Raw genomic sequence first — 11,605 nt, forward strand, 5'->3', positions numbered from 1 at the left:
AACCTGAGTGATTGTAGCAATTTCACTGATAAGAGCATAGACTGTGAAACATGGTAGGGGTCATGTGGATCAAGTGATGAGGAAATGCTAGGAAAGAATGATGTGGTACACATGTGCTCTTTTGCAGTAAGCATTGGAACCTAGATAGAAGGAAATGTCCTAAAGGACTGGAGGCATTAAGAATGTATGTGATGATTATAAGAATGCTATCTTATTCTGTCCAAAGGACAGAGCTTTAAAGAGTATAGCCCCATTATATATGTATGTTGCATGAGAGATTCCATCGGCATTAATGTTCCATAATGTGATATATGGTGGATTTAGATTCAGGTAAGTCTAGTTTGTTTGCATTTAACATAACATTGATTGAAATAGTTCCTTGTCATAAATCCCTCATAGATATGCGAAGTTATTTAGTGATGTGCAAGCGACTGCTGGAATGAATGAAACATCTTTTTTCTATACATATTCAATGTATCCTGCATTATTGAGGTATTGAATATATATAGTTCTTCTACTAAAATGGATTCTTGTAGAATGTAGGAGTATCACCTAACAGTAGTATGTATTAGGCATGGATGAACTAAAGTAATGAATATAGAAGAAATAACAGTATATATGAAGTAGGAACTAGCACTGCATAAATGCACAGAACCAAAGGTTAGTTAAATCAGCAGTTTATTGATAGACGGCAATGTGAAAGAAATGCAAATGGAAATGATTATTGGTGATTAAAATGTAACTCAGTGATCCTGTACAAGATATGAAATTTGTGTAGTCCATTGTATGAAGATCTGCATTTTCTCTCATGTGAAATGTATTATTTATGCTTGAAAGTATTTGTTCTTATTACTTATTATGTTATTAGTGCTTAGTTTTTTCATCACAGATACAGTGCGAGTGATGAGCAGTTGGCAAGGGCTTACCGTGTGATGGATAATGAGCTGCGTACTAGTTTCACATTGTTTGCAGAAGAATCTATCACCCAAGATATTGTTGATGGTGTAAGCATGAATATTAATGACAATAACAGATCTCCAGATGCAAGTATGCGACTGGCCCCACCTCTTCACAGTCCAAGACAATCTAGATCATGTCCATGCAGTCCAAAGTTGTCGGGTAGAAACCACAGTCCTAAGTCCAACACTGGCAGCCCAAAGCCTCAGTCTCGTTCAGGAAGCTCCAAATTCTCTCTGAGCAGCTCCCTCATGGCTATACACAGGCAAGCCTCTAATTCTCTTAGACCTGATTTTCTCCGGTTTGACTCTGGAAAGGGAGATTTTGGCAGTAGCAGTTCTAAGAATGGTTCCCAGCAAAATAGCTTGAGAAATGAATCAAGACACTCACGACCTAGTGTAGAGGCACAACAAAGTAACTTTGGAGATTCCCAGTTAGACTCAAGTAATAGTGGGTCCTTGAGGGGTGAGCCCAGTAGGCATGAATCCTCAAAACATGCCTTACATGAAAGCCATTCACTCCCCACATTAAAACTCTCCAGAATGTCCATGACTTATAAAGGAGGTGTTATAGTCAACCAGGATAAGGATGCAGCTCAATTTCATTACTCAGACACAACAAAGTTACTTGTAGATGGTGCATGTGCTCTGCCCTCCACACCTGAAGATGATATTGTTCCAGAAGACCTGGCGGGTCCTTCAATGCTTCTTCCTGATGTTGTACCTAGATATGAAGTTGGAGGGTCGCCTTTGAACAGAATATCAGAATACATGTATGAACCTGCAGCATCCTCTGCTCCTGCATCACCTAGAGAACTTTCTGTTAGTTACCATTATGGAGCAAAGGAAGGAATAGTTAATCTGGGTTTTGATGGGCATGAAGAAAGTTCAGATTTTACCGAATTTAATGAAAGTGTAGTTGCTAAAGTTTCTGACACAGAGAATACTTCAACATTTCAAAGAAGTCGAAGAGGATCAACTGATAGTGATATTGACATTGGGAAGAACAACATTCAGATGAATATAGAAAGTGTCCATGCAATCTCCATAGGCCATGTACCCCAAGGTCAAGATGTGGCATTATCCCTTGATGTACCTCAAATTGTAACTCAAGAGCCCTCTCAAGCAGGTGGGTATTTTTACTTGCAGCACAGTGCACCTTTCTGAAGTATAAAATCTTTGTTAGGAACTGTTCTTCAGATTTAGAAGTGTGAAAAATTAGTGATCCTAAACTTAGAAACTTTGTCTTGTGTAACACTTTGATTCCTCTGAAACCCCTCCAAACACTTCAGTCTTCACTACTGTTTCATACTATTGACACCATATCTCTCATACATACTTTTTTATTTCTCATCTTATGTTGCTTTAATTCTTGTCATATTTATCCATGCACACTTTTTTGTGCATTTTATCCTTTTTCCCATGTACACATTCTTAATTTGTACCACCTCAGTACTTTATTATTTTATTGTGCTTTATGCTCCTTCCAGCATGGCCAGGGGCCTATGTACTTTTGTTATTCCTGTTATGCATGTGTATGGATAACTGGGTTAACAGCTGAATCATGAGTAAAGGTCCTGCATAACATCTGAATTTTTTTTTTTCAGGAACTGAGAATGTCAATAGCATTTCTGATCTAACTGACACCCCATCATCAAGCTGTCCCACAACACCATCAACAGCCAGCCCCTCACTCTCACCTCGCATCACTGCTGCTGATGGAACTCAAGCCATCCCTCAGCGACCAGTGATTGAGGAATCAGAAGATGATGATCCACCTTATGATCATATGCAAGAGGCACGCCAACTTGTTTTTTGGTGGCAGAAATCAAACCCCAGTGAAGATTCAGAGTTTTGCCAGAACAGTGCAGAATGTAGAGTTAAGGTAGGAAATGGAGACATTTTCTCTCTCTGTTTGTATGTCATGAATGCTGACTCCACTTTGGCTAGAAAACCTCTAGCATCACCTTGGTCAGCTTTTAATCCTAGAAGAGTTATTTCATCCATGAAATTACCCTCCTCAGTATTTGAAGATAGGTCTAGTTAAATGACATAGTATTATCTTTTGCATGGTCTACGAATTACAGCTAACAGCCACTCAGTTTCTTTCACTCATGAAACTGTGTTCCCATTTGCATGGCTGCAGGATGAATTACACTGTGGAGAAGTTATCATTTGATGCCACCTCACCACCCACTCAGGCTTTGTGCATAACCATGAAATTGAGGTACTTGAATATCCATCTAAAGGTGTTGCTCATCTTGGGTAAATATCCATCTGGATACCTTAAACATTTAACTTATTAGACATGGGTTGTAAGTGATTTTCAGAGGCTATGAGTACATGATCCTCACCATTAGGTTTGTAATGAAGTAATGATGAAAGTGAAAATAAAAGAAAATAGTCTTGTTTGAAAATAGAAATGACTCATACATTTACAATTATAAGTAATTGTATACATAGCTTTGGTTTCTGATAACTGTCCTTGCTAGACTATGTTGGAACTTTGTTAGATATAGAAAGTCTGCTCATTGCTTCAATAATAGCTCAGCTTTTAGAGTTAAGTCAAATAGAACATCTGTACATGCATCTGTACTTAAGGCCTAGATTTTTTTACTTTTTTTACGTAATAGCATTTTTATCAGTTTGGTCTGATTGCTCATTCTGTTGATCATCAGTTCATGTTCAGAGATGGAAATGAATCATGCATAAATTTATTCATCTACATTTATGTAACAGTCATTAGTGTACTGTGACTACATTTCATGAATCATGTTCTGTATAAGACTTGGTAAGCTCTCTCATTCTCTTGACCTTTAAATGAAATTCGAAGTTAGACCTTAAATGCATATCTCTCAAAATGCCTGTTTGTAGAGTCACAGTTTTATTATATGATAAAGGTGAATAATGAATACCTATCAGAATGGGTAAGATTGTTTTTGTTGGTAAATCATGTTAAGTTTACATCAGACCTTATTAGATTACTATTTTCGAGGTAGGGATAATCTAGTATTTTAATCTCTTTCAAGTTTGTTTGTTTTTTATGCAGCAAAAACCTCTCCTGCTTTTTCTTCATGGCATGGGTGGGAGTAGTGACAACTGGCGACAACAGTTATGGTATTTTGTCAGCTGTGGCTATGAGGTAGGTCCAGCATTGTTCTTTATATCAAAGATATGTATTTAGTTGAATTTATTTTAGATCAAAGGTGTATAATAAAAACATTTCTAAGCTGTTTGTAAGGACTGTGAATATTAGACATAAAATTAGAATATTAGGACAGAATGCTGCTTCTGCAATTGTGCAAGTAATAAAATTGAATTCCTAATGTACTCTTGAAATGTAATCCCAATATTTTCTTATATATTTTCCTCAAGTAGACAGACATTGAGTTTATGAATGAAGGGTAACCAATTATTTCATCTTCATTACATTTTATAGTTTATAAATTGTCAGCTACATATATAAGGATATAACTCCCTGGTATGAGAGTGGCACTGTGTTTAAGGATGAAACACTTCTTTTTTTATAATCGATGTTACTACTCAGAAGAGATTAGTCTTGTTTTTGAACAAGACCTCCAGTTTTTTAGAGGCAGACTTAGCCATGCGTGTAATGTGGGGTTTTAAAGATATATTGACATATGGTAATGGTGGTATGTATACTGTGTGGTGGAGATATAAAACAGTCAAAGAAAACAGGTAAGTCATACAGAGTTATAGAATGAGAAATAGAAAGGAATTGAGTTTCAGAGGCAATAAACTTAACTAGGTTTCATTTTACTCTTTGAAGTGCTTTCCAAACCTAAATCAATGGAATTGGTTGTATTGCAACAAGATGTTGATTGAAAAAAAGATGGAGTAGATTTGAAAGAAGTGAAGTAATACAGGTATGGAAAAAAAGATGGAGTAGATTTGAAAGAAGTGAAGTAATACAGGTATGGAAAAAAAGATGGAGTAGATTTGAAAGAAGTGAAGTAATACAGGTATGAATCATTTGCATATGGAGAATGTTGAATATTATTCTAGATTTGTATAGAAGTGTTGATATTTCATTGTAGATAATCCGGTAAGAATTATTTTTCACTCTCCTCAGGTTGTAGCTCCAGACCTAATGGGTCATGGGTTAAGCTCAGCACCCAAGGATCCTTCCCAATACACCTTTTCACAAATGCTTGATCACATAACACTTGTGTTTGATTTGTTTGTGCCTCAGGGACGCAAGTGTGTTGTTATTGGACATGGTTATGGGTAAGGATGATTTATCTTTTCACTTGAATTGTTTACCATATATTTCTCAGTTCCCTGCATGATTAATGGTCACACCAGACAACTCTTTTATCTACTTTGAGGATGGAAGTTCTTTGAATACCTCTTTAGATAGGAATAATTTGAATGCATTTTTTTTCAACTTAATTCAGGTAAGTAGCATTGTGCCATGCAGAATATCACTTCATCTTTTTCATCATGGGCCATATCATCCATGGGAAGGGTGTCAGTGTCTATTGTTTGTTCCCAGAAGAGGGCTGTGAATGCAGATCTAGTACAGTAATAGTGTTAGAGGTTTTATTTTTATAAGAACAAAGATCATAGAACAGTAACCAGTTATGGTTGATTTTGTATTTTGATTGTAGTCATTGGTGTATATGCACATTAATGACTCATATAGTAAGCTTAATTTATTATGCATATTTTAATATCTTTGTCAAAGTAGTCAGTCATTAGGGTTAACATAAGTTAGATTGATGAAGCTGTTGAAAGTACGAAGTCTTTACCTGGCACTAAGGTACATGCCTTTGTCACATCTGAAATGTCTTTGTCACACTTAGGAGTCAGTAGTATGTGTATACTTGAATATATATTATTAGAGTATTTGTATTTATTAAGATTGCACTGTAGTTGGAGACTTAGATTAGATATAGATGAACAGTGGTTTCTGCCATTCATTACACTAGCTGTAGCCAAAATGATAGTGTTTGGAAAAAGTTGGTATAACTGGGTTAGAAATGAATGAGCTTGTGGTACACTAGGATCCCAAGTAGTATTGATTCATTGCTCTGCTCTTAATTAACTCAACAACTAAATGCCAAAACATAGCATCCTCATATACAGAATTTAGCAGCGGCATTTTGAGTTGAGTTTCATAAGAAAAAGTGACTCATGAGCTTGTATGATTGCTTACATTAACATAAGTGCTGCATAAATACATAGTAATGGAGAAAATATTGACCACTCTGCATACAAAATTAAGAATATTATATGAAAACATATGAAAAGTATGAAGCTAAGGATAATATGATCAACATATAGTTTTATTGTGCTTTACATTGATCACATAATGATTTAGTAAGAAAAGCAGTGATAGTAATGATTAATGAATGATGAAATACCCTGTACTTCTAAAATGGTTAGTGAAGGAAGAGTTTTTGGAATTATAATCTAGAAATGAAGTTATTTGATACAACAGGAAAAAGCTGTAGTCCTTAGATCATCAAAAATTCTCCATATCCCTTCACTGAAATCTTCATAGTTGGTAATACTTTCAATACATCTTCCACTATACATGTAAGTGTTTAAATGAATCTCCATCTTTGAAATCATTATGTTTTCAGCAATCCTCTACAACCTCAACAGTGTTCCAATGAATACTATACATTTTAAAGCTGATGGAACTGTCCAAAATATCTTTTTCAGTGAATTAGCATTGATGCTTTACATTTCTAGTACTTCAGTATCGTTCCACTGTATCTTCTTCATTGGTGCTCAGTTTTCTGAAACTACTAAGAACTTCTTTTACTTGCCCTCTGAATATGGACTTTCCCTTCACTCAGTACTAATGGGATTTTGTTGGCTGTTACCCTCTGATTATCTTTTGCTCAGATTCATAATGATACCTTAACACAATACTTAGTGGTTGAAAAATGGGTTACCCTAGTCTGGTCCTTGTGGATCATAGAGGTTAATGGATGCAAGGGTCTTACCTGATTTAGTTTAGTACTAATCAAATTGCTAGCATACCTTTTCAGTTTAAAGAAAATCATATTGCTGCATGCACAGTAAAGCTATGTTTATTTTACAGATGTTCTTTGGCTGCAGCTTTAGCAAGAGGTCGAGCATTGTCAGTGCGCCTAGTTGTCTTAGCTAGCTCTGGTGGACCCAATCCCCTTATCCCCAATCCTCCAAGCAAATCTTTCCTGCATTCACATCTTGCTGCATTCCTGAGCCCATTTTTGGCTTGTGGTTGTTGCAGGTGAGGTTGTATGTAATGAAATGATTATAGAATTGTATACTTTGAACAAAAATGTATTCTGAATCAAAGAGTGTGGTGATGATACAATAGGCTTCAACCTCTGTTCAAGCTTTATGCCTATAAATGTTACATTGGAGAGTATATCCCAATGAAAATGTTTTATGCAATGAGTTTTAGTTCCATTATCTCTAAAGATATGACAAAATATGAATAGATTCTTTTTTTTATTAACTAGGCTGGCCAGTAGATGACACCAACCCATCTAAAGCTCTTTATGTATACTTTTGTTTTTGTTTCCACTCTTTATATGAAAACATATGATTAACTTCGCCTTATTTATTGATCCTCTATTGATAATTAATCCAATTGTCAATAACCAAAGCTGTAACACCAAGTCAGCATGCCCAAGTTCTCATGATCATGCACTGATTGCATGTTTGTGCCGTTTGCTGATCTTTTTGTTGTGACTAGAATTGTGTTTTAGCTGAGAGCAATGCAACCTTTTTATAATAAGTGACTTACTCCCCAGTTGAGAGAACAAAAGTTGACTTACTGTTGATGGAGTATCAGAACTGAGGTCATGCTATAAAGGATACACTACAGAAGAATTTTTAAGGTGCATAGCTTAGCAGTGGTATGAAAGTTAGTCATAGGATTTTTTTTTTTTTTTTTGTTTCTTAACTGAGGCTCATCCCAGTAATGGCTGAAGTAAGTGTGCTTGTGTTAAATTCTGTAAGGCATGGTATGGAAATTCCTTCATGGAGTGTGCAAAAAAGATAAACAAATTGTTACCTATTTTGAAATAGTAGATGAACAATCAGAAGTAACAGAAAGTAGACAGACGGTTACATTATTACCTTTTTGTTGGCCTAGTCCAGTGCTAAGTGAGCACAGAAAAGGGGCAGTGAGTGACTCATTTGATAATGTAAGATAAGAGGGGAAGATGTGAAAATGATGTTTCTTTTGTTTTACTGAGCTTGTTTTCTGATTGCACTCATATTTGTTACATATGCACAACATTATCAGTACATAACATGAATATATTTGAAATTATTATACCTCTCACACTTATATTCAGTATGAGGGAAATAACTGGTAGGTGTGGGGAGGAGTTAAAGAATGTGTTTCCTTCTTTATACTGAAAAGTCTCTTCTTACATTTCAAGTAAACTCTTATTTCTTATTTATTCTTGTTTCATACACGGCATTTTTAGTGAATAACATGAGCCATTGTACAAAGGCAAAGGGGATAAGAGTGAGTGCTCAAATTACAGAGGTATAAGTTTGTTGAGTATTCCTGGTAAATTATATGGGAGGGTATTGATTGAGAGGGTGAAGGCATGTACAGAGCATCAGATTGGGGAAGAGCAGTGTGGTTTCAGAAGTGGTAGAGGATGTGTGGATCAGGTGTTTGGTTTGAAGAATGTATGTGAGAAATACTTAGAAAAGCAAATGGATTTGTATGTAGCATTTATGGATCTGGAGAAGGCATATGATAGAGTTGATAGAGATGCTCTGTGGAAGGTATTAAGAATATATGGTGTGGGAGGAAAGTTGTTAGAAGCAGTGAAAAGTTTTTATCGAGGATGTAAGGCATGTGTACGTGTAGGAAGAGAGGAAAGTGATTGGTTCTCAGTGAATGTAGGTTTGCCGGCAGGGGTGTGTGATGTCTCCATGGTTGTTTAATTTGTTTATGGATGGGGTTGTTAGGGAGGTAAATGCAAGAGTTTTGGAAAGAGGGGCAAGTATGAAGTCTGTTGGGGATGAGAGAGCTTGGGAAGTGAGTCAGTTGTTGTTCGCTGATGATACAGCGCTGGTGGCTGATTCATGTGAGAAACTGCAGAAGCTGGTGACTGAGTTTGGTAAAGTGTGTGGAAGAAGAAAGTTAAGAGTAAATGTGAATAAGAGCAAGGTTATTAGGTACAGTAGGGTTGAGGGTCAAGTCAATTGGGAGGTGAGTTTGAATGGAGAAAAACTGGAGGAAGTGAAGTGTTTTAGATATCTGGGAGTGGATCTGGCAGCGGATGGAACCATGGAAGCGGAAGTGGATCATAGGGTGGGGGAGGGGGCGAAAATTCTGGGAGCCTTGAAAAATGTGTGGAAGTCGAGAACATTATCTCGGAAAGCAAAAATGGGTATGTTTGAAGGAATAGTGGTTCCAACAATGTTGTATGGTTGCGAGGCGTGGGCTATGGATAGAGTTGTGCCCAGGAGGATGGATGTGCTGGAAATGAGATGTTTGAGGACAATGTGTGGTGTGAGGTGGTTTGATCGAGTGAGTAACGTAAGAGTAAGAGAGATGTGTGGAAATAAAAAGAGCGTGGTTGAGAGAGCAGAAGAGGGTGTTTTGAAGTGGTTTGGGCACATGGAGAGGATGAGTGAGGAAAGATTGACCAAGAGGATATATGTGTCGGAGGTGGAGGGAACGAGGAGAAGAGGGAGACCAAATTGGAGGTGGAAAGATGGAGTGAAAAAGATTTTGTGTGATCGGGGCCTGAACATGCAGGAGGGTGAAAGGAGGGCAAGGAATAGAGTGAATTGGAGCGATGTGGTATACCGGGGTTGACGTGCTGTCAGTGGATTGAATTAAGGCATGTGAAGCGTCTGGGGTAAACCATGGAAAGCTGTGTAGGTATGTATATTTGCGTGTGTGGACGTATATATATATACATGTGTATGGGGGGGGCGGTTGGGCCATTTCTTTCGTCTGTTTCCTTGCGCTACCTCGCAAACGCGGGAGACAGCGACAAAGTATAATAAAAATAAAATATAACATGAGCATATTATAACACCTTTCACAGTATGCAAAGGAGTGAAGAGATTGTGTTGCTGTCACTTTTAGGGAGTTTATGGAAGGTGTTTTTTCATTGGCAGTATTTGTTACCAAAGTTCTGCTTTATCCCAGAATTACATGATGAGAAAATTAGTTGCAATTTTTATGTAACTGCTTCCATAGTGTGAGTTCGCTGGGGATGCCTCCTGCTCACTCATAGTAATCCTGCTAAAATTACTAGGTCACTTTCTTCTTAACAATTCTCATGTTATTCTTCTTTACTTTCCTTACAAACATACAAATCATGTGTTCCTCAGAATAACTTCGATCACCCAAGGTGTCACATGTATTCTCTTGATATGATGGTTGTAGGGCTACTGAGGATAGTAGAGCCTTTCCCATGCCTCTTTAGCAATGGAAGAGACTCTTATAGAGTGGGTAGATAGTCAGTTGGATATCTAAACAAAGGTGGGAAAAGTTAGTGTATCAATTGTTGTTGGCAACCGTTTTCTGAGAGCACAACTGGTATTCTATGATTAACAGAATGTAAGGAATGATAGATAGGATCTTTCATCAAAAGGATAGTGCTTTTATTAAAGTTCCATATCTCATAGGCTTGCTTTTTTTAGTATTTCAGAAGTTGAGTATTTTTATGATGTATCACTGCAAGCAGTTAATTATTTTGGTGGTTACCTTCCTTTCTAGACCAGTATGAGGTAAGTAACCAAATCCAGTGGTGACATGCTTTGTTTATTGGCTGGCCATCATGCTTTATTGGAATTTTAGCAAGAAAAATATATTGTTGAAAAAAATCTAGAGCAGCAGAAGATTTTCTCAGGTCTGATTTTCAATGGGTGGGGAGTAAATTGGCTATGATTCACCTTTAATTTTTTACTTCTCCAACAGTCGTGAAATCCTATATGCTCCAAGAGGGAAGCACTTTGCTGCTGCCACCCTCTCTGGGTCAGCCATCACTCCAACTCCTCGTTATGTTCTTGAGCATGTAGCTAAAGGACAGAACTGGCCTGAAGGAGATGTTGCCTTTCACCGCCGCATCACAGTTCCTACACTCTTGTTACATGGCATGAAGGATGACCGTGTTTCATTGGTGGAAATGTGTGAAATGGAGAGAGTAAGTGTTACAAGGAATTCATAAATAATTATCTGCTACACCTGTTAAAGTTTCAAACCCCAGCAAGGCTCCTAGGCCTGTCAGTAAAGGCATATCCTTGGACAAAAACTCTCCTGGGGAAATTTTTTGGTCGAGTTACAAGCTGTCATCTGACTAGGACTTTCACAACTGTGGTGCTTTACCTCAGCCTTGCATGTTAGCTACAATATTTGAGTGTTATCTGCTTGCAATATGTAAATCTTTGCATCTTTGTCAAAAGTTTTTGACTGGGATTTATTATGTCATGTCTGTAATTTTGGACAAAACATAATTTAGATATGGATACAGTACTTTGTGTTATGGAAGGTGACTGAGGGAGGCAGGAATGAGAGGTTAGAAATACTTCCCTCAAACTTTTACAGCATCTTATAGTAGAAACAGAGGGAGGAGCCAGGAAAGGATTTTTCTATGAAGGCTTGGTCTTCTGCTCCTTTTACTAGCTTGTTGGGGCAGGACTAG

General features: G+C 37.2%; 1 protein-coding gene across 5 annotated transcripts in view; it reads left to right on the top strand.

The window, feature by feature from the left end:
• Positions 1 to 11,605, top strand: part of LOC139752082 (uncharacterized) — a 106,498-nt gene that overhangs the window by 89,176 nt on the left and 5,717 nt on the right. For all 5 annotated transcript variants that reach the window (XM_071667939.1, XM_071667942.1, XM_071667940.1 and 2 more), the window contains 6 exons: positions 890 to 2,085; positions 2,564 to 2,841; positions 4,006 to 4,098; positions 5,050 to 5,204; positions 7,033 to 7,203; positions 10,882 to 11,107. In XM_071667939.1, the coding sequence (XP_071524040.1) occupies positions 890 to 2,085; positions 2,564 to 2,841; positions 4,006 to 4,098; positions 5,050 to 5,204; positions 7,033 to 7,203; positions 10,882 to 11,107 (2,119 nt within the window). The remainder of the gene's footprint in view (positions 1 to 889; positions 2,086 to 2,563; positions 2,842 to 4,005; positions 4,099 to 5,049; positions 5,205 to 7,032; positions 7,204 to 10,881; positions 11,108 to 11,605) is intronic.

Source organism: Panulirus ornatus, chromosome 12 (assembly GCF_036320965.1).
Source record: "Panulirus ornatus isolate Po-2019 chromosome 12, ASM3632096v1, whole genome shotgun sequence".
In the NCBI taxonomy this organism is placed as follows: Eukaryota; Metazoa; Arthropoda; class Malacostraca; order Decapoda; family Palinuridae; genus Panulirus; species Panulirus ornatus.